Source organism: Girardinichthys multiradiatus, chromosome 19, assembly GCF_021462225.1.
Source record: "Girardinichthys multiradiatus isolate DD_20200921_A chromosome 19, DD_fGirMul_XY1, whole genome shotgun sequence".
Classification (NCBI taxonomy): Eukaryota; Metazoa; Chordata; class Actinopteri; order Cyprinodontiformes; family Goodeidae; genus Girardinichthys; species Girardinichthys multiradiatus.
The window spans coordinates 35,127,013-35,154,451 of record NC_061811.1 but is presented as its reverse complement, the minus strand read 5'-3'; the positions used below and the strand labels follow the sequence as shown (position 1 = coordinate 35,154,451).

The window sequence follows — 27,439 nt, the reverse complement described above, 5'->3', positions numbered from 1 at the left end:
CGTGGGTTCTTTCTGGGTACTCCAGCTTCCTCCCACAGCCCAAAAAATTGACTGTTAGGTTAATTAGTTTCTCTAAATTGCCCTTAGGTGTGATGAGTGTGTGCATGGTTGTTTGTCCTGTGTGTGTCTGTGTTGCCCTGTGATGGACTGGCAATCTGTCCAGGGTGAACCTGCCTCCCACCCATAGATTGCTGGACATAAGCACCAGCTTATCTACAACACACTATGGAAGAAGCGGTAGAAAATAACTGACTGACAAATGATACATTGACCATGTACTTATAGCTTGCTCTTGTTACGTCTAACGTAGTTGTATGTTGGTTATCCACACAAACATCCAACAATACAGTAGAGACCAAAAGTTTGGACACACCTTCTCATTCAAAGAGTTGTCTTTATTTTCATGACTATGAATATTGCAGCTTCACACTGAAGGCATCAAAATTATGAATTAACACATGTGGAATTATATACTGAACAAAAAAGTGTGAAACAACCGAAAATATGTCTTATATTCTAGGTTCTTCAAAGTAGCCCCCTTCGCTTTGATTACTGCTCCACACACTCTTGGCATTCTGTTGATGAGCTTCAAGAGGTAGTCACCTGAAATAGTTTTCACTTCACAGGTGTGCCCTGTCAGGTTTAATAAGCCTTATAAATGGGGTTGGGACCATCAGTTGTGTTGTGCAGGAGGTGGATACAGTACACAGCTAATAGTTGTACTGAACAAACTGTCAGAATTTGTATTATGGCGAGAAAATAGCAGCTAAGTAAAGAAAAACAAGTAGCCATCATTACTTTAAGAAATGAAGGTCAGTCAGTCCAAACAATTGGGAAAACTTTGAAAGTGTCCCCAAGTGCAGTCGCAAAAACCATCAAGAACTACAAAGAAACTGGCTCACATGAGGACCGCCCCAGGAAAGGAAGACCAAGAGTCACCTCTGCTGCGGACGATAAGTTAATCCGAGTTACTAGCCTCAGAAATTGCAGGTTGACAGCAGCTCAGATTAGAGAACAGGTCAATGGCACACAGAGTTCTAGCAGCAGACACATCTCTAGAACAACTGTTAAGAGGAGACTGTGAATCAGGCCTTCATGGTAAAATAGCTGCTAGGAAACCTGCTGAGGACAGGCAACAAGCAGAAGAGACTTGTTTGGGCTAAAGAACACAAGGAATGGACATTAGACCAGTGGAAATCTATGCTTTGGTCTGATGAGTCCAAGTTTGAGATCTTTGGTTCCAACCACCGTGTCTTTGTGCGGCGCAGAAGAGGTGAACGGATGGACTCTACATGCCTGGTTCCCACCGTGAAGCATGGAAGAGGTGTGATGGTGTGGGGGTGCTTTGCTGGTAACACTGTTGGGGATTTATTCAAAATTGAAGGCATACTGAACCAGCATGGCTACCACAGCATCTTGCAGCGGCATGCTATTCCATCCGGTTTGCATTTAGTTGGACCATCATTTATTTTTCATCATTTATTTTTCATCATTTATTTTTCAACAGGACAATGACCCCAAACACACCTCCAGGCTGTGTAAGGGCTATTTGACCAAGAAGTAGAGTGATGGGGTGCTGCGCCAGATGACCTGACCTCCATAGTCACCGGACCTGAACCCAATCGAGATGGTTTGGGGTGAGCTGGACCGCAGAGTGAAGGCAAAAGGGCCAACAAGTGCTAAGCATCTCTGGGAACTCCTTGAAGACTGTTGGAAAACCATTTCAGGTGACTACCTCTTGAAGCTCATCAACAGAATGCCAAGAGTGTGCAGAGCAGTAGTCAAAGCAAAACGTGGCTACTTTGAAGAACCTAGAATATAAGACATATTTTCAGTTGTTTCACACTTTTTTGTTCAGTATATAATTCCACGTGTGTTAATTCATAGTTTGATGCCTTCAGTGTGAAGCTACAATATTCATAGTCATGAAAATAAAGAAAACTCTTTGAATGAGAAGGTGTGTCCAAACTTTTGGTCTCTACTGTATATACACGGAAACAGGCTCATACGTTTTCTTTGAAAACATCTTGTGGAATTCCACAAGCCTGGTTCATTGGGTACCAGATGCCTGAAGGTGCCTCCTTCATCTGTTCACAAATTTATATGCAAACACCTTTAGAATGTCCAGCCATCATACTGTGAGATGAACATGTTTTGGTGTGAAATACATGTATCAACCCCAGAACAAAACTAAAAGACCTTGTGAAAATGCTGACTAAAGCTGGTAAGAGATTCATATTCACAGCTGAATGAGTCCTGTACTGACATAGGCTGAAAGGCCTCAAAGAGGGAAAGAAGCAGCCAAAAACAACATAAAAACTACATAAAAAGCCAAATTACAGTTAGCAAATGACCTCAGGGACAAAGACTTTATTATTTGGAGACATGTCCTGTGGTCAGATGAAACTAAAGTTGAAGTGTTTGACCATAATGGCCATTGTTACATTTGAAGGACCAAGGACAAAAAACTCTCCAAGCCTGAGAACACCATCTCATGTGTTAAGCACTAGGGTGGCACCATCACGCCGTGAGGTATTTTGTTGCAGGAGGAACTGGTACACTTAACAAAATCTGTGGTATCACAAGGATAGTATATGATGAGGAAATATTAATTTGGAATTTAAAACTTGAATACATATGGGTTTTTAAAACAGACAGTAACCTTAAGCATATCACCCAAATTAGTTACAACGTGGCTTAACGACAACAATGTCAATTTTTTGGACTAGCCATCACAAATCCCTGATCTCAATCCCCAGTAAGCCCTTTAGAAGTCTAGCCCCGGTTACATGATTTAAATGTACAATAAGCAAGTCCCCCAAACTTCTGAAAGTGCAGTTATAACGCCGCCTTGTGGTTTGACACTGACCACTCTGGCATGTGTCCACTGTCAGTCTTCCACATTATTCAAAATTGTTCTTACTCTGTAAACTGCTGAGGCATGCAATAAAATATGTACTTGTACAACAGGAAATACAGAACTTGAGGCTGTTTTTTGGACTACTAAATCCCACAAACTAAAATAGGGATCACACTGTGTCTATGATGTAGCCACCGAAGGCTCTGGAGAAGTGCACATGACGTTTAACTTGTCCGAAACATGGCAATGCTAAATGATTTAAGTGAATGGAAGAAGAAGCACTGATAAGAAAAAGAAGCATTTTCCCCAAAGCAAAGTATCTTGTTATCGTGAGAAAAAAAAATAGGTGAAAAATATTTATAGTGGGGACAGACATTGTTGGCTATCATAGCACAGAATTTGCAGATTTGTTTTTTTAAATCATGTCACAGAATTTTGACTATAAATTTTTATGTAATGTACTAATAATCCAAATGTAATCACTTTTAATCAATGGTTTTCAAACCTTTCATAACAAGTAATACCAAGTGTCCATGTACCACCTGACTATCTTGACAGACATTTAAAACAGATTTTGTTTTCACTTTTTAAGTAACAATATATAAAGATAATATATTAAGGGCGCAGCGCTGATGGTGTAGGGGTGAAAGCGGCTGTCCTGGGTTCGAGTCCCAGACCTGGCGACATTTGCCAGGTCTGCCAAATGTCTACCCCCTCTGCCTACTGTCAAAAGGAAAAATACAAAAATAAAGGCCACTAGTGCTGAAAACACATCTTAATAATATATTAAAATAAATAATCCCTTAATAGAACTGATATCCATAACTGGTTAAAGCAAGGGTTCCTAAGTCCAGTCCTTGAGAGCTACTGTCCTGCAACATTTAGATGCATCTCTTCTCCAAATCACCTGATTCAAACAAAGGGTTTCCTACTAGGCCCCTGCAGAGCTGAATGACATGCTGATGAGGGAATTTAGCCAGTTGATTTAGTTGTGTTGGACCAGGGACGCATCTAAAAGTTGCAAGATAATAGGTTTCGAGGACTGGAGCTGGGCACCCCTTGGTCAAAGGATACCCTTAAATATGTGCTTAATTTTTGTCCAGAATATGACATTTGGAGCTTGAATTTGAAAAACGCCAGTTAATTTCAGTTTCAGTTCAACATATAGCACAATTTTATAGCAAATTGCATCAAATTACTGACTTTGCAGCAATCTTTTCACCTAAATGAGCATGTAGCAACAGTGGAGAGGAGAACTCCCCTTTAACAGGAAGAAACCTCTGGCAGAACCTGACTCAGTGAGACCAGGATGTTTTCTGTGATTGTTTTTTCTTTCACAAAAAGCACTTGTACACAAAAGCACTGGTCCAGCAGTGCTTTCTAAGTTGAATAAAAGTAAGGAGTTAATGGCAGCAGTAGCTCCTTTCATGGCTTCATCTAGGAGAGAAAAACAACTAAACATATAAAGGCTGAGTTAGTTGTAAAATAGGATAAAAACAGTATACAGACTTAGTTGCAACAAAAGCTCCCTTAATTGCTGTGTCGAGAAAAGAAACAGGGTTAAACACTGTAGGCAGAGCCAAGTGTATCATCCATAGAAAGACAACATAAAATTATTGCCGGCAACAGCCAAAGGACCTCAACAGTAAAATGCCAGTTCAGGCGTAACTTCTATGAAGAAAAAAATCAGAAAGAAAACATAAAGTTAATAGTACAAATAAAAGCATATATTGAAATAGGAGAGTAGTAGGAGAAAGTAGTAAAGGGAGGAAATGTGGTCAGTGTGTTCTCCAGCAGCCTAAGGTAACCTATGGCACTCTTGCAATAGGTTTTATCAATAAGGAAAGTTTAAAAAGACTTAGTAGACAGAGTGTCTGCTTATCTATAGATCAATCACATCTCTAGTAGTAAACAAATAAAATAAGTCAAGACTAAAGTAACAAATGGATAGACTAGTTTTTCTGCATTACTCTGGGACCAGATAATAAATCTAGCAATATCAGGAAGTACAGCTGAAGCTGAAATCCAGGGTGGGAAAGGTCTTTTTCCATCCCCAAACTCATTATTCAGTAGGGTTGCTTAGCATTTAAAACACAATGATATTTATAAATTTTTCTTCTATTAGTACAAAATTTAATAACTAAAACGCATGATGAGGCTTTGTTTTCTTATTACAACTCACCTTTGAAACACCCCTTCTGAAGACCTGAGGACCTCTTAAAGTGTTGATCGATTTCAAAGCACTTGTCTTTTACTTTACCTTCATTAATTAATCTCCAAGTCTTATTTGTATCCACATATAATCAGATTTCTTTATCTGCTTATCAAATTTTAGATACTTGTTTATTTTACTTGTTGAGTACTATTGCATTTTGGTCACATGCCTTTAATAAAATTTGTGTTTTTAACCTATGTATTTCAGCTGTTTTCCCTTAACAAAATAAAACTCTTTTCTCAGCCTGATATTAACATTTCTTTTGATGATCCGAATCGTTTCAGTAAGACACTAAACTCAAACAAAAGAACTCTAAGGGGGAAGATACTTTGTCACAGCCCTTTTACCACAGCCTGAGAACCATGGTGTATGACTTATTTTTCATCTAATGTCTTTTTACGATTTATAATTAAATAATATTTAATATTCAATGACCTTATATGTAAACAAGTTGACTTTTATCGGTTAGCGTAAAAGGTTTCGAATACCTGCATTGGTTCCTAAACTATGTATATATGTGTATATTGTACATTGTAAATAAGTATATTCTGTAATGCAAAAACAAAACCAAAGAGCAAAATGTACCGGAGTCAAATTCCTTGTTTGCATGTACAAACTTGGCAATAAAGCTGATTCTGATTCTGATACTATGGGCCCAAAGAGATAGAGAAAACAAAAACGCTTTTATTTTTAAACGTACCGGAACTTTGCGTTAGTGATGAACGTAGGGTCTGACGTCATCCATAAGCTTGGTCCGGCTTCTGTCTGTCATGCGCGTGAAAGGAAAGGAAGGACATGACCGGGGGGTTTATTTTCCACTGACCACATAAACGAGTTCCTTAAACTGTACCAATTGCCAAAGAGTTTGGATTTCTATGTACGGCTTTAGCGGGACGTTAAATCTGACATCTAGGAGAAGCTGTGGCTAGCGAGCCGAGCAGCTAGCTTTTTAACTTGCTGTTTAAAAGGAGCAACATTAGCCCACAGAGCATGGCGTTAATCCTGTTTACGAGGTCCCGGACACCTTTAATGAAAACGTCCCGGTCGTTAAAGAACGAATTCCGGAAAGGTAAGGTTTCTGTTTCGGCCTTTTACTAGCTAACATGGGCTTTATACCTACATTAACGCTAACGGTTAGCTTAGACATGTTAGCATCTAGAAGAGTCCTATCTTTTCAGGGGCAGCTGGTTCTGTTTCAATTTTACTAAAGGTGACAGCAACAGATACCCAGACACTGCACACTTTAAACAAGACTTCGTTTATTTGTCAAGGAGCAAGTTCGTTATGAATTTGCATCGTTCGGTTAACGTTGTGTCAACCGGGGTGCTATAGGGTAACACTTGAACAAGGATTCAGGTTATCTGAGGGCATTCCTCTTTAACTCTGACCTGAGATTGCCCCTATGCAGTCTGAGGTGATGCTGCTGTTGCGATGGCTAACAGGTGCTCCATAGCTTAAACCATACTCGGCAAGGATGATGAAAACATGGTACAAAACGCAACAAAATTATTCATTTAATATATCAAAACTGATAACTCGCGCTATTTACGGTACAGATGCACCACATAGTTTGATAAACTTTAAATTGTGGTTTCTGTTTGATTCAAAACTGTTATCTCTTTCACTTTTATGTGTTATAGCCCTGAGAAATATTGGAATTAACAGGCTAGGCTGATGAGTGTATAATCTGCTGATTTTATGTCCATGATAAAGTACAAATTATCTAAGGTTAGTTTATCTTAGTGTTGCTCAACATGCCATAGCTGTGAAATATTGTGTAAGAGGAATTATGATGTAGAGGCATATGTGTAGGAACTACGTAGTTTTCCAACTGATATAATAATAAGATGTAATTTTTGACTATGACTGGTTTTGATCTGGATTAGATGAGTATGGCTCAATCCCACATATCCGCTGGTATTTTTGATCAGTCTGTGAAGTAAGGTGACAAATGTCAAAGGTAGGTATCAAGGTGATGTGTCTGGTTGCACTTTGGTTGTGTAATGTCTAATTGGGTCACATTGAGGTCACTGAAGGACATTGATGGGATTAGTATAAATACCTGTTGTTAAGATAAAAATATCTTCAATGGATGTAATGTGTGCTTGAAAATGTGTGAAAAAGTTCATAATGTGGATCTATCTGTCTGCACTGCCTATCTCTGTCCTTTTGGCTGCAGGCCCAAATTATCAGACAGATTGCATAGCTTCCATGAGGAAAGGTCAATGCCTTTTATATCTCCAATTGAAACAGGGAGCTCCGTTTTTCTCTTTTGGTTTTAAAGTTTCTGTTGCCCAGAATTGTGTAGTGCCCTCTTTTTGTACCCTACTTTATAAACTTGCAGTGTTATTAAAAACAACAGTGCAGTAATTGCGGTATGACATTACAAAGGTGTGCCGGCTGTTTATTCAATCTGCTACAACAAAGAGTTAGACATATCCATTTGTCATTTCACATTTTTTGATATTAGGTACGTATTTACCTGTTCTGGAATGAAACAAAGCTGTCTGACACGGGATGACAGTTTGTAAATGTCTTGGAACAAATTGAGCTGCTGCTTTCTGCATATTCCAGGAAGACTGAACATATTACAGGAAAGCTAATGTTTTATCCTTTAGAGCGTTCAGGCTCAGTCTGTCATGGAACATACTGGGTTTGGCAATCTTGGCAGCCTTTTGCACAACTCAGGTAAGGTAAGGCTCTACATGCTCTAGGGAATACAAATAGAGACTAATGATTACAGTTGGTAAAGCAGATCTTACCAATGGTGTTAATGGCTAACAATAAAGATTCTGAAGACAGTTTAAAATTTCAACGTTGGGATCATTTTGTTTTGTTTTAAAATAGTAAAACCTTGTTTTACAGCAATTTCTCTCGTACACACAGTGGTGTTAAGTCACATCTCCTCCTAATACAAATAACTATTTACCACTATCAACATGAAGGCTAGAAAGTATTTGATTTGTTGCAGTAAGGTCTGGGGCACTTCACAAACTAGATTGGATCATTAGGCTTGAACATATGAAAATACTGAAGCAACATCTCAAGAAATCAGCCTGGGTGGTAAAACTGGGACACAAATAGCTCTTCCAAATGGACAATGATCCTAAGCATAGAGCCAAACTAGTTAGAAAGAGGCTTAGGGACAACAGAGTCAATGTTTAATAGGGTCCATCGCAAAGCTCTGGTCTCAGTCCTCCTAAATATTTTTGGGCAGAGCTGAAAAGGAGGCCTACAAACCTGACTTGGCTACACCAGTTATGTTAAGAGGAAAGGGCCAAAGGTCCAGCGAAATAATGTGTGAAAAATTTTGGAAGGATGTGCAAAGACCTTTGACGCAAGTCACACAGTTTAAAAGGTAATTTACTGAATACTAAGGAAATACGTAAACGTATAGATGTGAAGAAAGAAATCGTCTACAAAAAGATCTGTCATTATTCTGGCATTTAGAAAACGGAGATTGTTTGGGTTCTCCTAACTGATGTGAATGAGAAAAGGTTTAATCTGATTTAATATCAGACATTGAGGAAAAAAAGGTTGTCTTTGTATCTAGACTGTGGAAACATCTGGTTTGAACTGTCTATATAAAAGTTATGTAAATACAAGAAAGAAACAACTTTTTAGTAATGAATTAAATCAATCTGTAATGAAAACAGTTGTTTACTTTCAAACAGAGAAAGTTATGTATAAGGTTATATAAATTTAACATTACATCTTAATGTTAATGTCTTAAAAGATTTTCTACATCTTGTGGTGAACACTCATTGATACAAAAAATGGTCAACTGAGTCTTCTTCCCTCAGTAACAGTGTTCACACAGAAGAGTGTTGTTGGTGCAACCTAACACTTAGGCATGGTGTTTTCACTAATCAGAAAAATATTGGATTTTTTTTTATTTTTAAACTGCCTGGCCACCATTCAGGGCGTAGCCAGCTGAAAATGGTTTGATTCTGGTCATCAGCTGATTTCTCGGTGTAACTCTAACCATAAGGAAATTTTCTCTCAGCACACTTATGTTTTCTGGATTGAATAATAGCAAAGAACAATACAATTTTTGAATTCTCTTTTTGCATTTATTTTCAAATTGATTTTTGACTGGGATTAAGGGTGGGAGACTTCATAATTGTGCTCTGAGCTGGTACTCTGATATAAGCTTTTTCTATGACTGATGCCAGTGTTGTGTTCATGTTATGTGTTCCACCTGTCAGTTTATTTTTACTTGTTTGATTACCATGACACATCTGGGGTAGCAGTCTGATATAAGCTGAAACAGCAGCTTTTTCTCCTACACCTCTAGAGATGTGGTGATGGAGAAGTTTCAGCTGACTCCCATCCATTGTGTTTACAGATCTGCTCTGTTTCGCCAATGCTGCTTAAATAAAAGATTTGGCTATTTGGAGCTTAGGACTCAATATGTGAAAGCCACACACCAGTATCACTAGTTAATAATGGTTCGATTAGTGTTTGCGTTACATCTATATTGAACCTGTTAAAATGTAAAAGTCAATTTTCAGTCTTTTTTAAAAGCACATGAAAGTTTATTGGTAAACTGCTCACAGAAGGCAGAGACACATGTAAATGGATTCCAGTTTCATCTCCTTACAGCCAGACAGCTGCAGGGTGAGAGTTACACAGTAACCAAAGAGTCAGACAGGCCAGAGAGGAGCAGAACAACATAAACAAGAGGTGTAGAGTCATGTAATCTACTGTATTTCCAGGCTTTTCTTTTTATTATGGTAGGTGGCCCGCTCAGCCACAGAGGGGACGCTGTTCCAGTAAACTCGGTGTCCTCCTAACCGTCATCTACAACCAGACATTGCTGGATTCACTCCAGCCAGCCATGTGAGAGTCAGAGATAGGGTGTGGTCAAGCTCACGGCCCTCCTGTGATTGGCTGGAAGAGACTCGGCGCTCCACCTTTGCTCTCCATACATATCACTTGAGTTAGTTTGTGAGCCCCACTGTGGGCCTCTGGGTGTGAATATTCTGTTCAAAATAGAAAGGAAGTTAACAGAAGGATAATATTTTTCATTAATCTTGCAGAGTGCACAAATCATTTTAATTTTTAAACTATATTTAGTATTTAAATGTTCATCTGAGAGCCTGATTATTAAAAAAAATGCCTGGTCTTTAGCTTCACATGAGTTTGCGTATTACAGCAGCTGTGATGACTTGGTAAAGCCGTCAGCAAAGCAAAGCAGTTCAAGTTTTCAACAAGCATCTGTTAGGTGTTCATTGCTGGATGACTGCATAAGACACCGGGATGTGACGTAACAGCGTATCTTATTGCATAACTAGTGGCCATGAGCACCTCTTATCTTTTTCTCCCTAAATTCAGAAAGATCAATGTAGTGGCTTTAAAATTTATTCACATTCTCCCTGACCTGTCTGCTGTGTTCTTTGGTCCTCATGATGCTGTTTGTTCCCTAATGTTGTCTAACAAAACTGCAAGGTCTTTTCACATCCGTTGTATTTATAGTGAGATGTCACTCCTTTTACTAACTGGCTGAGTTAGTTCTGCTGGGGTTTAATTAGGGGGTATTAGATTAAATGGTGCCAAATACAAATGGATGCACCATTTTTCTAATATTTATTTGTAAGACAAACAGTGTATCCTTCCCTGTCCAATCTACTTTGTGATTGTCTATCACATACAACAACCCAGAACTACATTTTGTGGTTGACCAAAAGGAAAAATGTAAGGGGTGTGAATATGCAATATATATGCAATCAGACCTTGAAGAAATTGCTTGTGCTGCTTTTGATGGATTTGCTAATCAGCACCATGCAATGAATTCTTATTCAATACATGTGTGCATTGTGGTTTCACATAGTCTGTCTACCAGCCACATTCTCATAATGATCTTTTTCATTTGTTTCAGGTAAGCTACAGGATGTTGCCTGTTTCAACTGCACAACTCTCAGACTCACCAGTCAAAAGTAAGGCAATCAAATTTCTTCTTAACACTTTCTGTATATCGTGCAACTGTATAAAATTGACTTGCCTAAGATTTAAACGTATTATATTAACCAGTAGATAAAAGTAGCTTTGTATACCATGGCAAAGGTTTAATCGTAAGCGTGTTTGTTGCACCTTTTGCTATTCATAGGCTTGATGGGCTCCAATTTGGCAGCTTGGCCCGTGTCTTCTCAGTCAGTCCTTCCTTTCCCATGTCTGATGAATATCTGGGACCCAGTCAGAATTTAGACCCACGACAACCCCATTGTGCATTTGGTTCCTCACGACCTGCCTGGTGTACGATAGGACCGCCACAGTACTACCCGGGTGTCAGGTGGATACACACTTCAAGGAGAAGATGGGATGACTCAAAGGTGGAAAAATCCTTGCGCTCATTGAAAGACAAGAAAAAGAAGCTGGAGGAAGGAGGGCCTGTGTACAGTCCCACCCTGGACGCTGACCCAGTTAGAAGAACGCTCCGGCAGTGGGTTACTGATGAAATCAAGCACTACTACCATGGCTTCAGGTTGCTGTGGATTGACACCACCATCGCTGGGCGCATGCTGTGGAGGGTCCTGAATGGGAATCCTCTGTCTCGCCGTGAAAGGAGACAGGTGAATAGAAGTACTTGTACATCTAAACTGTTAACTGTACTCAGCAATTGGGCTTATTTTTGTGTGATTGTGATATGAGCCAGAACTGGAAGCGGCAGTGTTTGTTACTCATAGTAACAGCAGGTTTTTTAATGGTTAGATTTAGTATGTTTGCTCTGTATGGTGCCTTACAAAAGTATTGAAACCCTGTGATGTATTTCATAGTTTAAGTTACTTCCACAAATTTTACAGGACATTGTTAGAAATGTTTCTTTTGTATACCGTATTTTCCGCACTATAAGGCGCACCGGATTATAAGGCGCACCTTCAATGAATGGCCTATTTTAGAACTGTTTTCATATATAGGACACACCGGATTATAAGGCGCATAGAATAGAAGCTACTGCAGTCAAACGTTTGACTGGGGTTGCGTTATGCATCCACTAGATGGAGCTGTGCTAAAGAGAATGTCAACAAAACAGTCAGATAAGTCAGTCAGTCAAACTTTATTTATACACTACAAACCAGCGTTCTGATAACTCCATTCATTCTCATGGTAAGGTCTCCTCTACATAGAATTCTATTGAATAGAGCCAACCGCACGTTAGGAATGCATTGGAGTCTATGAAGTTGAAGTTGAAATCAAACGTTAGTTAAAACGTGAAAGGGAACTTTTCCCTGATTCAGTAAACACGTAAAAGAAACAGTTTGATGCACTAAATCAAACGTTAGTACATTCACAATATAGTAGCGTTAACTGTTGAATTTTCTCGCTGCTGCTCTATTCCCATGTTCCACTGCGTAGCTGACAGCCTTGAGTTTGAACTCAGCATCGTAAGCGTGTCTCTTGAAAGGTGCCATTTTGGGGTCGTTATACACACACAAGTGGTGTTGGACTAGGAGTAAGCACAGTACAGGTGTTTACCGCTATTACTTCGGCGACACCCCTGACTACGGTAGCCGTAATGCTGCAAGCGGTGCGGCTTTGTAGTTTACCAGTCGTACTGAAACATTTTGACAGAGCGCCGTGTACAACCAGTATGGATCAACCAATTAACCAATTGATCCATATATAAGGCGCTCCGGATTACAAGGCGCTAAGTCATTTTTTGAGAAAATGAATGGTTTTTAAGTGCGCCTTATAGTGCGGAAAATACGGTAATTGGAAAGTCCCAGGAAATTTTTACATAGTTTTTATTTTCAAATAAAAATAGGAAAATGGTATATTTTTATTCAGCCCCTGTGAGTCACAGCATTTTCAAACCAACTTTGGGTACAATTACATAGATTTTATGTCGGTGTCTGCCATCTTTTCCCATTCAAAACTGCAAATCAGGTTGAATGGTAAGCATTTGTGAAGAATTTGCAAGTCTTACTGCAGATAGTCGTTTCGATTTAGGTCTAGACTTTGACTGGGCCGTTCTAGCATATGAGTATCTGCTGATCCAAGCCTTCACATCGTAGCTCTGGCTGTATGTTTTGAGTTGTTGTCCTCCTGGGAGGACAGATCAACCCCGTATTTAGCTCCATCCATCATCCCATTTACTCTGATCAGCTTTCGTGTTCCTGCCGAGTGAAAACATCCCCATAGCATGATACCAGCACCACCATGTTTTACTGTAGGGTGGTGTGTTCATAGTGATGTGTAGTGTTATTTTTATGACAGGCCGCATTTAGCATGTTTGCTGAACAGTTCAGTTTTAATCTCATCTGACCAGTCTGTATTCTTCCTTTTTATTTGAACTGTGGCTTTTTTCTTGCCCCTTTTCCATAAAGACTCGGTTTGTGGATTGCTTGACTAATGTGCTGTCCTGAAATTCTGACATGTGCACTGTGGCTCACTGCAGCTCCTTCAGTGTTAACATGAGCTCTGGGGTTACATCTCTAATTAATGCTCTTCTTGCCTGTCGTGTCATCTTACACGGACACCCATGTCTTTGCAGGTCTGTACCAGGTTGGGCCGTACTCTTTCCATTTTTGAGTAGTGGATTAAACATGGCTTTGTGAGATGTTCAAGGCTTGGGGTTTTTGTTCAGAAGCTACCGCTGCTTTAAACTTCTCCTAAACTTCACCCCTGAACCATCTGCAACGTTACTTGGTTTAATGATGCTGTTTGTGAACAAATTTATTTTTGATGAGATTAAATTCCACATATGTGGACTGTTCACTAATTAAGTGACTTCAGACATCATTATTTTGCACTGGATTATTATTAGGGGTATCACAGTAAATGGGGCTAAAGTAAAAGATTTTAATTTTATTTTTTCCTCCCAACTTACAATTGTGCACTACATTGTATTAGGCTGCTACAATAAAATACACTGAAGTTTATAGTTGTTATGTGACTGAAAAAAGTTTTAGGGGTATACATACTTTTCTAAGTCACTGTATATATTGTGCAATTTGTTCAAAGGGCTTGAGTTCAGAGATAACTGGGTGACAGCTAAGACTTCTTGTTCTATATTGTTTAATCCATGGCTTTTCACGCCTAATGGGATCAATTACAGAAAATAACCACTAGCTGGGTGTTTACTCACCAGTGGCTCAGCAGCATTGGGTTAAAGCTCTTTAGGGACAAGGTTTACATGTTGTAGTCTTGACCTGAGAACTCAACCTTCAGCTTCAACCAGTTTATAACATCTATGACTTTCACAACAGCAGCCGAGAAAGTGACAGAAAACACCAGCTAAAACAAAGTTAGAGAAGGCAAAGCATTCCATGTATTTTGTAGTTTTTACACTTGTAGAAACATGTAATGTTCTCTTTGTCTTGGCATTCAATATTAAGCTGAGGTCTTGTTATCTGAAATAATCTGTTGAAGGTGTTGACACACAAATGTCAGGTTCAGGAAGGCAGAGTATATCAGCTGAGGTGGCAGCGTTCTTCAGTCTAGATGGAACAGATTTAGGTGACGTGGTTGGCTGGTTGCCACTGCTCCATCCACAGGTGTAGGCTGGACTTACTGCTGTGGTTGTTGAGTCATTTTCATGGGTTTACATAGCTGTCTTTTGTTTTTGACCTTTTATAGTAAATATTACTAAACTGCTATATAACTGGTCAGGTAAAGGACAAATGAAAAAGATTCTTTTTTTACTCTTATTTTTATATAAGAACTATTTATACCTTTTTTATTTATATAGGTAAATCTCACTGAGATGGGGTCTCGTTTTTAAGAGTTCTGTTTTTAATGAACATACAAGATGACAATATTGTCATAAAATAAAACAAGCCTATTGTCTGTCATTACAAAACAGGTTGTAGACATTACAATGTGTACAATAAATGAACTAAAAATATCTAATTAAAGCAGAAGAAACAAGCATGAAACAATAATAACAGAAAAAACCATCAAGTGATGCTTTCTCCATTGTACTTAAAACATGTTTAAAAACCTTGAATTGGATTAAGCTGCACTGCTTCAGGTCCTGTTGTAGATCCTCCCAGCTGAAAGGGGCGTTGTATGAAAATACCTTTTTCCCCAAGTTCAGTTTCAACATATAATTAGTTTCACAAATTTAACTTATTTGTCAAATTTGATGGCTTACACCTTAGCACAGGATTTATTATAGATTTATTATATCATTGCGTGTCACTTTTTGGCCAACAATGAGTGTATCTGTTTTATTACGGTTTAATTAAGCATAGTATTGATGAGACATGGCTGAATTTTAGTATTATATTAGTTTAGTTCCTGTTTTATTTATTTATCTTTCTTCAAATCACTTTGCATCATAAATATAATCGTAGATATCTAAAACCTTTCAAACCTCACACATAAGACCATAAACTGCTGATTGCTCCACTTCATTGTTCTCCTTAAGCCTAAATAGTGCTCTTGTTGCAGGTGGTTATAAATGGTTTATTGGAAGATCATAAAAATGTTATTAATCTACAAAAGGGATTAGATGTTCGCAACCGATGTTAAGAACTGCTCAGACACTGGAACATAAAACTTGTGTCACATTTCATAACAAAACATAAATAAGTTCAGTTCAGTCTGTTGCAAATTTATCCCAAATTTATCTTGATGTCTATAACACTGTATGCCATATGGATATTGTGAAGAACAGTCTGGACTGCAGTAAGTGTTGGCTAATTGTTTTTGTGCCATACATTGAATCTCTCTATGCCTGTAATATATTTCTGCATGCTAAAGAGGTGGTAAGTTTCTCAAGTCATAAAGAAGAGAACAGTTTTGTAAAGAGGCTATAAAGTGTCCTGGACTTATTCTAATGATAGATTAGAAAAGAGAAAGTGGCAAAAATTTGGATTAACTGCAACTCATATCGTTTCAGTATTTAACAATAATACCACACTTCCACGATTTCCTTATATTGTGCGGAATTAAAGATATGCTGATTGCAGTTTTGTGGCCTGTTTCAGATCCCCAGTTTTGTAAAGCTTTCACCTGCCCATCATATAAAAAACATTAAAAAGCCTTTTAAATGTTTCTGTTCCAGCCTTCCTCCCATGAGGCTGTTAAATATTAGAGAAATGGCAACGTTACAGCACTGTGTGTGAGAGCTAAATAACTTCTTCCACATTTTGTGGTTGAAAATGAATTACTTGCTTTTTTAAACACTTGACAGGTAATGCTATTAGCTATCTTTAGGTCTTCTTCACTCAGCAACACTGTCCACAGAGGAGGATGTTGCCAGCACCACCTAGTACCACTTTGTAAGATTCATACACTGATTGAATTTTTGATTTTCCCACTGGTTCATCACCAGCCAGGACTGGATCAAGCTGAAAATCATCAGGTTTCCATCACAACCTGATCTTTATGTGCATCTCTAATCAAAATGAATGCCAGTAGATATCGGGGCAAGATCGTAAGGTTGCAAAGCATAGGTTAGCAGCCTGGAAAACACTGTAAACTCTAAACGTCATGTAGCCACCAGCTACCATGCTCTGTGTTTGTAAAACAGACGAAATAAGGCTTCACGCAGTGTTAAAAGCTTTTGGTCAGTGTTTTGGGCACCACTGATTCCCCTCTCTTTAAGCAACACCACCCCCTCTGCCCCTTTTCAAATGCAAGAAACTCCCTCACTGCGCATGTTCCAAATCCATCTACACCCCATTCATCTAACCTGGAATGGCATTGCCTCCTTAATCTCCTCCTTTCACATTCACCTTCAATACTCAGCCCTCTGTTTGGGGCTCTTTCTATTTTAATGTGTCACCCCTTCTTCTGCTGTGATGCCAAAACTCTAGGAGATGATATGCATGTCAATGGGCCTGCAGACAAAGGCCTTTTCACTCAGGATGGCCTAAATCCTTCATCCCACTGCCCCACTGAAATGAAGGTGGAAAGAGCAGAGAAAGGAGGACTCATGTTTTGGCCTTTTCGCCTCTGGATTGTTTCTGTAGATTGTGTCTCAGAACAGTCAGAAAGCCACAGTTAGGCAGCTGCACAATGACACAGAGCAGGGCTGGCCTGGTACTTCTTTACCCAGTGGATTTTCCGCTCTGTGCCTAACTAATGTGCTTCCTGTTGTATAAAGTAGAGCTTTTTGGGCACTGTGAGGTAGAATGTCCACGTTGGCCCACGGCTCCATGCAAAGAAAGTGTGTGTGTGCACCGGGGGGTGTATGGGTACAGGATTAAAGTTGCTGACTCTTAAAACTGTATATGCAGATTCTAAGAATGATGCTAAACCACCATGTATTCCTGTTTCTGGGTTGACGTTTGGGGCAAGGTGCTGCCCTCTGCTGGATGCTTATATAAACTGCTGCTTGGTTGAACTAAAAGGCACTTGAAAGCTAATCTCCTGCATCCAGTGAAAGCTTGTTAAAACATCGCCTTCTGTTTACCGGCATCATTATCAGACTTTGTTCTCATTGCCATTCTATGAAAATTCTCCTCAGTTTCTCAGAACGTGTGCAGATGTCTTCAGACTGCTGCCTTTCCTGGTGTTCATCATCGTCCCATTCATGGAGTTCCTTCTTCCAGTGGCACTGAAACTGTTCCCCAACATGCTGCCTTCCACCTTTGAAACACAGTCAAAGAAGGTAATCCGAGCTGGACATTCTCATTTTTCTGAGGTCTCTAATACATTTTATGGTTAAGCATTGCCGTTTCTATTGAGAAAATTGTATCATTTTAGATTCAGATATTCTGCCAGTTGGGTTTTAAACACTTTATCCATATTTCTCAATAATAAGTTTAGCGGGTGATATTTTATGGCCTGTATTTGAGTATGACATCATGCATCCACATAGTTTCAGACATGTAGTGTCGTACTGTCTGCTTTGCTGAAAAAGGAAAATGTTATGAAATGTAAGTTTAATCTTTGACATGTTTTTAGGAGGAGAGATTAAAAAAGGAGCTCAGAGTCAAACTGGAGATGGCCAAGTTCTTACAGGACACCGTTGAAGAGATTGCACTGAGGAACAAGGCTGCCCAGGGCAATGTGACCGAGGAGTTCTCCACCTTCTTCCAAAAGGTCAGTGAGAAATGACGACAAGGATCCAGATTTGCTCTGGTCTGGTTGAAACTATGCTTCAGCTGTCTATACAAAAAATACGTTCTAGAAGTATTGACCCATTTTACACTTTGTCACATTAAGACCACAGACTTCTGTGTATTTTTTTAAGATTTGTTTTTTGAGGCACTAGCGGCCTTTATTTTTCCCAGAGTTTTTTTGATGGTAGTTATACAGAAAACGGGGACGGAGAAAGAAAGACATGCGGCAAATGTTGCTGGGGGCGTGACTTGAGCCCGGGACTCTCGTGTCAAGGACCAAAGCCTCTTCTACCTGGGTTGTACGCTTAAACCCCTACACCACCAGCACAGCTTGCCCGACTTCATAATTGTGAAGAGAAAGGATACCCCACTCCTCAATTTGATGCACCTAAATAAAATCCAGTGCAATGAAGAGTGTATACCTGAAGATGAAGAACATAGCAGACAGGTCAGGGATAGCACTGTGGGGATGTTTGTAGCAGGGTTAGGTTTTAAACCTTTGAACAGAGATCTGTTCTATTCATCATCTAAAAAATGAAAAGCCTATGGAATAACTGCAAACTCTGCTTATCAGAAAGGCAGCCTGGATGCTTTGTGGTGACTATGGAGGAGGTACAGAGATGAGCTCAACACAGCTCAGGTGGGGAATCTGTTTACAGAAGAACTATTAGCTGTGCATTACACATATCTGACCTTTTATGAAAGAGTATCAAGAGGAAAAGGATTTTTGAAGAAAGCAATAAGAAGTCACGTTCTCAGTTTCCTGAAAACCATGTACGGGACTCTGCAAACATGTAGAAGAAGCTGCTCTGTTTTGGAGGAGAAATTTCGTTGTTGTGTTGATATTGTTTTATTGCCATGCTGGATGCCTTTTTTCATCAGGACTACAGATAAGAACTACCCTGTTGACTAACTCTGGGATTTTCACATGTAATCAGAATCAGAATCAGCTTTATTGCCAAGTTCGTGCATACAAACAAGGAATTTGACTCCGGTACACTTTGCTCTTTTGTTCTGTTTTTGCATTACAGAATATACAAATTTACAATTTACAATGTACAATATACACATATCTAATAGAAAAAGGTGCATTTGCAACATCTGTATGCTGTTGTTTTGTACTCTATTGAATGTTCAACAGAGAAACAGCCTGGGGGAAGAAACTGTCTCTGTGGCGGCTGGTTTTAGTAAACAGTTCTCTGTAGCGGCGGCCTGAAGGTAAAGCTCTGAACAGTTTATGTGCAGGGTGTGTGGGGTCTGCAGAGATTTTAGCAGCTCTTTTCCTGACCCTTGACCTGTATAAGTCCTGGATGGAGGGAAGGTCAACTCTGATTATTCTCTCTGCAGTCCTGATTATTCGTTGCAGTCTGGACCTGTTCTGTTTTGTGGATGAGCCAAACCACACTGAGATGGATGAAGACAGGACAGACTGAATGATGGCAGTGTAGAAGATCACCAGCAGCTCCTGTGGAAGGTTGAACTTATTGAGTTGCCTCAGAAAGAACAGTCTCTGCTGGGCCTTCTTTTGAACAGTGTCTTTGTGTGAAGACCATCTCAGGTCCTCAGAGATGGTGGTTCCTAAGAACCTGAAGTGGTCCACGGCCGATACAGTGTTGTTGAGGATGGTGTGGGGGGTGTATAGGGGTGGTGTTCTCCGAAAGTCCACCACCATTTCTACAGTCTTGAGTGGGTTGAGTTCAAGGTAGTTCTGACTACACCAGTGTACCAGCCGATCCACCTGCTGTCTGTATGCAGACTCATCACCATCCTGGATCAGTCCAATGACAGTGGTGTCGTCTGCAAACTTAAGGAGTTTCACGGACGAGTCCGATGAGGTGCAGTCATTTGTGTACAGAGAGAAGAGGAGTGGGGATAGAACACACCCCTGGGAGGCACCACTACTTATTGATCTGGATCGGGAGAAGATGCTCCCCAGTCTCACCTGCTGCTGTCGGTCTGTCAGGAAGCTGTTGATCCACTGACAGGTGGAGGCTGGGATGTTGAGCTGGGTGAGCTTCTGGTGGAGGATGTCTGGTATGATGGTGTTGAAGGCCGAGCTGAAGTCTACAAACAGGATCCTGGCGTACGTCCCTGGGTGGTCGAGGTGTTGCAGGATGAAGTGTAGACCTAAGTTAACAGCATCATCTGCCAACCTGTTTGCTCGGTAAGCAAACTGCAGGGGGTCCAGCAGGGGGCCTGTGATGTCTTTCAGGTGCTTCAACACCAGCCGCTCAAAGGATTTCACGACCACAGACGTCAGGGCTACAGGCCTGTAGTCATTTAATCCTAGGATGGTGGGTTTCTTGGGAACCGGGATGATGGTGGATCGTTTGAGGCAGGAGGGGACCTCACATTTCTCCAGTGACTTGATGAAGATCTTTGTGAAGATCAGAGAGAGTTGATGTGTGCAGGCTTTCAGACATGATGGGGAGACGTTATCAGGTCCTCCAGCTTTCTTTGTTTTCATGCGCTGAAAGAGCCTGTTTACCTCTTCCTCTGAGATCTTTAGTGCAGGCAGAGGATCTGAAGGTAGAGGGTTGGTAGCTTTGTGGGAAGAACTTGTTCCTGAATGGGATGTGGAGGGGATGATTTGAGGTGTGAATGGCTTCTTGTCATGTCTGCAGTAGAAGCCAATCAGACGGTTGGCCAGGAGACGACTCTGTTCAGGATGGGTGGGGGGGCTCCTATTGGCAGTCAGGTTTCTCAGACCGGTCCATACAGCTGAAGCATCACCAGTAGAAAGGCTGTTCTTAAGCTTCTCGCTATAGCTTCTCTTGGCTGCTTTGATCTCTTTTGTTAGTCTGTTCCTGGCCTGCCTGTACCGCTCCCAATCTCCACTGCTGTGAGCTTCTTCCTTTTCCCTGCGCAGATTCCTGAGATGTGGAGTAAACCATGGCTTGTTGTTCCCAAAGGTGCAGAAGGTCTTGGTCTGCACACACATGTCCTCACAGAAACTGATGTATGATGTCACCACATCAGTTAGTTGGTTTAAGTCAGTGGCTGAAGTTTCAAAAACAGTCCAGTCTCTGCATTCAAAGCAGGCCTGTAGCATCTGCTTTGATTCCTCAGTCCACTTCTTAACAGTGTGAACCTTGGGTTTGGAAGCTCTTAGTCTCTGTCTGTAGGTTGGGATGAGGTGGATTAGATCATGATCCGAAAAACCCAGAGCAGCCCTGGTAACAGCATGATATGAGTCCTTTAAAGTTGTGTAACAATGGTCCAGTGTGTTTTTGTCTCTGGTGGGACACTTAATATGCTGTCTGTATTTGGGGAGTTCATGGGAGAGGTTTGCTCTGTTAAAATCTCCCAGTATTATGATGAACGAGTCCATGTATTTTTTCTCCAGGTCTGTAATCAGCTCAGCAGATTACAGACATGCGGTGGAAAATATGAGCCGATTATTATAAACGAGGAAAACTTTCTCGGTGAATAAAACGGTTTACAGATTATGGAAAATGACTCCAGATCCGGGCTACATGTTTTCTCCAGCACTTTTACGTCTCTGCACCAACACAACAGCAGTGCTCGGTCCGGGATGTTTTCACTCAGCCATGTCTCGGTGAAGCAGAGAACCGCTGATCCGCGGAGGTCCGTGTTTTTACCGGTGAGGAGAAGCAGCTCGTCCATCTTGTTGTTGAGAGAGCGGACATTTGCTAGGTGGATTGAAGGCAGTGGTGTGTGAAGTCCTCTTTTGCGGAGCTTTGCCAGCACGCCAGCACGCTTTCCCCTCCGCCGTTTTCGGCGCAGAATCCCATATAGAGCTGCAGCTCCACTCGCCAGGAGCTCAGTGAACCTCGGATCGATGAAAGATGGTGAAAAAAACCCAAGAGAGGACTCTCTGATGTTGAGAAGTTCCTCTCTACTGAATGAGAGAGCGAAGCTCCGAGGCTGCCATCGTCGGCGCCATCTTCAACCTTGTAACTTATTATTATTAGCTGTTTTCTTATTTGTTCACCTGGTTATTGCTGCGTCAGTGTATGCAATATGCATATTGAGCTGCTTGAACTTCAGCAAATGTTTGCTGATTATTTAATTACCATGCATTCAGGCTCTACAACAGCCTTGTTGTTGAACTAGTCAGGGAAGCTTGTCAGAGTTGTATAATGATACTAAACAAACAGCCAGTGCTACAATATAATGGCTCAAGATCAAAGCATATTCATGTTTTAAAATGGCCCAGTCAAAGTTCAGACCCAAATCCAATTGAGAATCTGTGGTAAGACTTGAAATTTACTGTTTCTAGAAATATTGACCCCAATTGACACATTTTACACTTTGTCACATTGAGACCCCAAAGCGCTTTAAACTACAATCAGTCATCCACCCGTTCACACACACAGTCACACACTGACAGTGGTGAGCTACAATGTAGCTACATCCTCCCTGGGGCAGACTGACAGAAGTGAGGCTGGCATACAATCAGTGCCACCAGGCCCTCTGACCACCATCAGCAGGTGAAGTGTCTTGCCCAAGGACACAACGCCTGAAACAGACAGAGCGGGGGTTCAAACAGGCAACCCGCCAGTTACAGGACGAACCTCTACCACTGCCGCGACCCAAAACACTTGTTTGGGAAATTAATTAAAGTAATATTTTTCTGATGGGAATCCGGTCTCGTTCAAAATAATTTAATTTGAATCTTTCTGTAGATCCGGGACTCTGGGGAACGTCCCAGCAATGAACAGATCTTAAAATTCTCCAAACTGTTTGAGGATGAGCTGACTCTGGACAACCTGACTCGACCTCAGCTGGTGGCACTCTGTCGTCTCCTGGAGCTGCAGTCCATTGGAACCAACAACTTCCTCCGCTTTCAGCTCATCATGAAGCTCAGGGCCATCCGTGCAGATGACAAGGTATGAAGGCTTTAGCTGCACTTAAGATGTCATTTCATCACTGGGTGAGTTGTATTCCGGGGCGATGCTTTTAAGACCTTTATACCCCTTTATTTTCCAGCTAATAGCAGAAGAGGGAGTGGAAAGTCTGAGCGTGAACGAGGTGCAGGCAGCCTGTCGTGTTCGAGGGATGAGATCTCTTGGAGTCACAGAGGAACGACTGAGAGAGCAACTCAGCCAGGTAAGAAAAACACATGGATGTTTTCTGGAGTTAACTCTTTAAAAATAATTGTATACGTCTACAGAAGATCATCAAAATGTTACTGTCTTAGCTCAAGCATGTTTTAAATACTAAAAGAGCAGGTTTATAAAGTCCTAGAGACATTTAAGTGGTTAAAGTTTTCTTCTAGTTAGATCACAGTGTTGGTCATCTTCCCATGCTTGATTTTGCAGTGGTTGGAGCTGCATCTGAACCAACAGATCCCCACGTCGCTGCTGCTTTTGTCTCGAGCCATGTACCTCCCTGACACTCTGTCTCCGGCTGACCAGCTCAAAACTACACTGCAAACCCTTCCTGAAATAATGGTATGTTAACTAAAATGAACAATGCAAACTGTAGGCTCTGAAAGGAAAAAAAAAATGTATCCTGTTTGCAGATGGTTTTGTTAGTCCTGCATACTGGCTTTACACATGTATTCACCCCTGAAGTCTACATTTGCTTTGACAACTTCAGGGTAACAGTTAACCAATCACCTTTAAATTTTTTTTTAGACCAAAGAGGCTCAGTTAAAGGTGGCTGAAATGGAGCTCTCTAAGGTGGACAATAAGACCAAAGTGGAGACGATGCTGCAGGAGGAGGCAGCGATCCGCCAGGACACCAAAGACCGGGAGATGGAGAGGCTGGCTGATGCTGCAGAGAAGGCCGCTAGGGTAAACTATATAAAAATGTCTTTTAATTTGAAAATGAATAAAAGTAAGTTTAAGTCAATTTGCCATGGGTATGAATAATTTCATACCCATGGCAAATTGACTTAAATTGACTTTTATTCAGACAGCAAGTTTGTTGTTTATTGGAAATGACACAGATGTCTCCTAGAAGATAATAAGATGATATATAACAAGGATCATTGTGGAAAAAAGGTATTTCTCAGCTGTTATTTACATTTGAACAAAAGCTGTCATGTCCAGAATTATTCATATCCTTCTCAATAATCAATACAAAAGCCTTTGTTGGCTAATGTTCTAATTGCTTGTTATATTTGCTGACCAGCTATTTGCATGTCCGCACTGGTATTTTTGCCCATTAATCTTTAGCGGTGAACTCCAACTATTTCAGGTTGGAGGGTCTCCTTACCATCACCCTGATCTTTAGCTCCCTCCACAGATTATCAGTTTGATTCAAGTCAGGACTCTGGCTGGTCTGCTGCAACACGTTCATGTTTTTGTCAATTTCCTCAGAACGTCTGCGTTTTGGGTTGTTGTTGTTGTGCTGAAACGTCCACTGGTGCCCAAGCTTCTCTGCAGGCTACCTGATGATGTTGTTGAGAATCTTCATGTATTGCTCTTTTCTCACTGTGCCCTTTAGTGTGATTAGGTTGCCTGGTCCATTGGCTGAAAAACACCCATAAAATATTAGTTTCCCAACACCATGTTGGACAGTGGCGATGGTGTTCTGAGGGTTGAAGGTTTCGCCTGTTCTACACCAAATCAAGGATACATCATTGTGGCCAAACAATTACATTTTTGTTTCATCTGACCATTTGCAAAGACCAGGTGAGCTTTTGTATGCCTTACTGAAGAAGTGGTGTCCTCCTTGGTCTGTGTCTGTGGAAGCCAGCAGTGTCCGTTAGACCGTCTGCCTTGGGATGTTGCCACCAACAGAACCTTGGATTCTTTTTCACCTCTTTCACTATCCTCCTCACCAGCATAGGTGCCACTATTTGGTTCCAAGCACATCCTCTGAGATTTTCCACAGTGTGGACCGTCTTGTATTTTTTAATACTTTGCGCTCTAGCCACTGGAAAGTTGTTCCCAGTCAGTCAAGGTAATTGGGATGCTTTAGAACAGCTTGGACTACTTGGAATGGTATTGCACTTTGGATTTTTCCACAGACTGTGACCGTTTGCAATGGGTGTGAATAATTTTGGACATGCCAGCTTTTGTTGAAATGTAAATAAAAGCTGAGTAATAGGTTTTTCCTCAATGATGCCTCTTATACATCATCTTATTATCTTCTGGGAGACACCTGTGTCATTTCCAATCAAGAAAAAACCTGTTGGTTAAATACAAGTAACTTTAAGTCAAAATTCGCCAGGGGTATGAATAATTACAGACTTCACTGTATATATTTTTACTTTATACCAATATCAATAAAAAAAGCAGAGCTCTAGTTTGTAAAGCATGTACGTTTCATTTTTCAGGATATTTGACTAGTCTTTTTAGCAGAATTGGTAGACTTTCTTTAAACTGGTTGGCAGAGATGCAGGTTTTAGGCATGATCCATACAGATTCAGTATAGTTAAAGTTAGGGCTTTCCAGAACCTTAGCCTGATTTATGTATTCCAGACCCAGTTTTGCTGTGTGTTTAGGATCATTGTCCCTCATTTAAACTCCCCCTCAGTCCAAAGTAATGGAACTTTTCACTTCAGGTTTGCTATGAGATTAGATCCATGTATGGGGTAGCTATTTTGCCGTGGGACAATTAGTCTTTTATTTACATAATTTATTCATGTAATGAATACAGTTGATTGATGAAAGACCCAGTAATGACGTTACTGGACTTATCTGTTTAGCTTTCACAGTTTTTTTTCTACTAGCCTTTTTTGCCTGTTTGAATGTTTAATCAGACTATCTGCTGCAGGAGGATGAGTTGGAGCTTGAAGCCAGTGGGGTGAAGCAGAGCGAGGCAGAGGCATCACTTCAGGCTAACAGATCAACTCATTCAGAGACACTGAAGGATACAGCTCCTGTTATTGAGGGAAACAAGGTAATCCCATTAAATATTCTGTTAAACTAGTAAACTTACTAAACATTTACTTGCAATGTCGTTTCACATTCATTACTTCTGTACATCTACTATGTAACTAATCTTTATCCTAGAAACGTCAGCCTTTAGTATCAGAGACGTAGACTTAATGGTGTTTTTTTAAATGTGGCCACCCCACCCTCTCTGATCAGATGGAGAGGTTTTGTAACTTGTTGTGATCTTTTTGTTTCATTTTGTTCAACCCAGTTTGAGCAGTGGCAGATGTTTCTGCGTTTCCAGGTTAGCTTTAATGTTGTTAATCTTCCAGCTTTTGTCTATAGATTGTCCTCAGGTGAGAAAGTATTGATTGGTTGTGGACAGTAGCCCAGCATCCTGACTGACCCTCCCCTGTTAGTGTTATTGGTTGATGTCTTATTTGGGTTTACAATAAATGTAATGTTCTTGTACTGTGCCTTTCAACCTTTCACATGTCGTCATGTTACAACTGTTTTCCCTCTGCTATTGACTGAAAGTCTTTGAAGGTAATTGTTCTCAACTGGTCAGGGTTCAGGACCCAACATCACGCTTCATAATAAGCCACAACCCAAGTGAAGGAGAGTTTTCAGTCAGGTTTTTAATATTTAATCACATATTCAAGCATTAATTATAAGACTGACATAACAATTAGAGCAGTCAGTAACAACCATTTTAACAGATTTTGTTGCTGTTTCCATGCAAAATGCAAGAACCTAATCACCACTTTTTATAAACTCTAATTGTGAAACTGAACCTTTGTCCAACAATACACAATAAGAAAACTAATCTGTTTCTTCAGTAGCAGATTTTAATCCACAAACTAAATAAAAATGATAAAGAGTGCAAGTGAAAAAGTGCAAGTCAAAAGTATTCAGGTTTACTAAATCAAGTTTTCTTCCGGTGTTCTATCAGTAGCTAAATAATTAAAAATATTATAAGCTTAAGCAGCACTAAGTTTTACTTTGGGTGCAACGTTGATTTTGCAGGAGTTAATGGGAGAACCATTTTTTGCTCCTGATTAAAGCCTCAAAGTCTGGATTTATAGTAGACAAAACCACTCTGCGGTCATTCTCAATGTCCAGTGTGTTTCCGGGGTTTATCTTCAGCTGAGCCAAAGCTGAAAAGCTACAGTAACAAAGATAGTCAGTGCTGAACAGTAAGAGGAGCTTCACTGCTCCATTGGCACGGGAAGGATATTCATCACATGACAGTGCAGAGAGACGTTTACCTCTGAATTTCAGCGTGCGTTCACATAATTGCCCTTCTAGCTGACTCTGGTTGTTGCTTGGCAACGTGAAAGGGACGTTATACTTTTGTTTCTCAGGGAAAATGGTGTCTCATATAGTGGTTCCCTATGCTCAATTAGCATATGTAAACAAACTTTCCATGTCTTCTTCTGTGGTTTCAAACACGGGGTACAGGACCTTATTGCTACCATCTGCCAGGACTAAAGAGTTTTTTTCTCAGGCAAAGCCCTGTGACTTGCTGAACACGGGTCCAAAGCCCACCAGTTTA

At 40.5% G+C, this 27,439-nt stretch overlaps 1 protein-coding gene across 5 annotated transcripts in view; it reads left to right on the top strand.

Moving 5' to 3' along the window:
- The first annotated feature begins 5,809 nt into the window (after window positions 1-5,809).
- The window catches only part of letm1 (leucine zipper-EF-hand containing transmembrane protein 1), a 30,266-nt gene continuing 8,636 nt past the window's right edge, over window positions 5,810-27,439 (top strand). For 2 of the 5 annotated variants that reach the window (XM_047345425.1, XM_047345424.1), the window contains exons 1-10: window positions 5,812-6,144; window positions 10,957-11,014; window positions 11,185-11,647; window positions 17,494-17,637; window positions 17,934-18,071; window positions 22,741-22,944; window positions 23,045-23,164; window positions 23,377-23,508; window positions 23,695-23,853; window positions 25,784-25,909. In XM_047345425.1, coding sequence (XP_047201381.1) covers window positions 6,066-6,144; window positions 10,957-11,014; window positions 11,185-11,647; window positions 17,494-17,637; window positions 17,934-18,071; window positions 22,741-22,944; window positions 23,045-23,164; window positions 23,377-23,508; window positions 23,695-23,853; window positions 25,784-25,909 — 1,623 coding nt within the window. In that variant the 5' untranslated portion in view covers window positions 5,812-6,065. Of the gene's footprint in view, window positions 6,145-10,956; window positions 11,015-11,184; window positions 11,648-17,493; window positions 17,638-17,933; window positions 18,072-22,740; window positions 22,945-23,044; window positions 23,165-23,376; window positions 23,509-23,694; window positions 23,854-25,783; window positions 25,910-27,439 lie in introns of all 5 variants that reach the window. The other 3 variants (XM_047345428.1, XM_047345426.1, XM_047345427.1) reach the window with 3 other exon arrangements.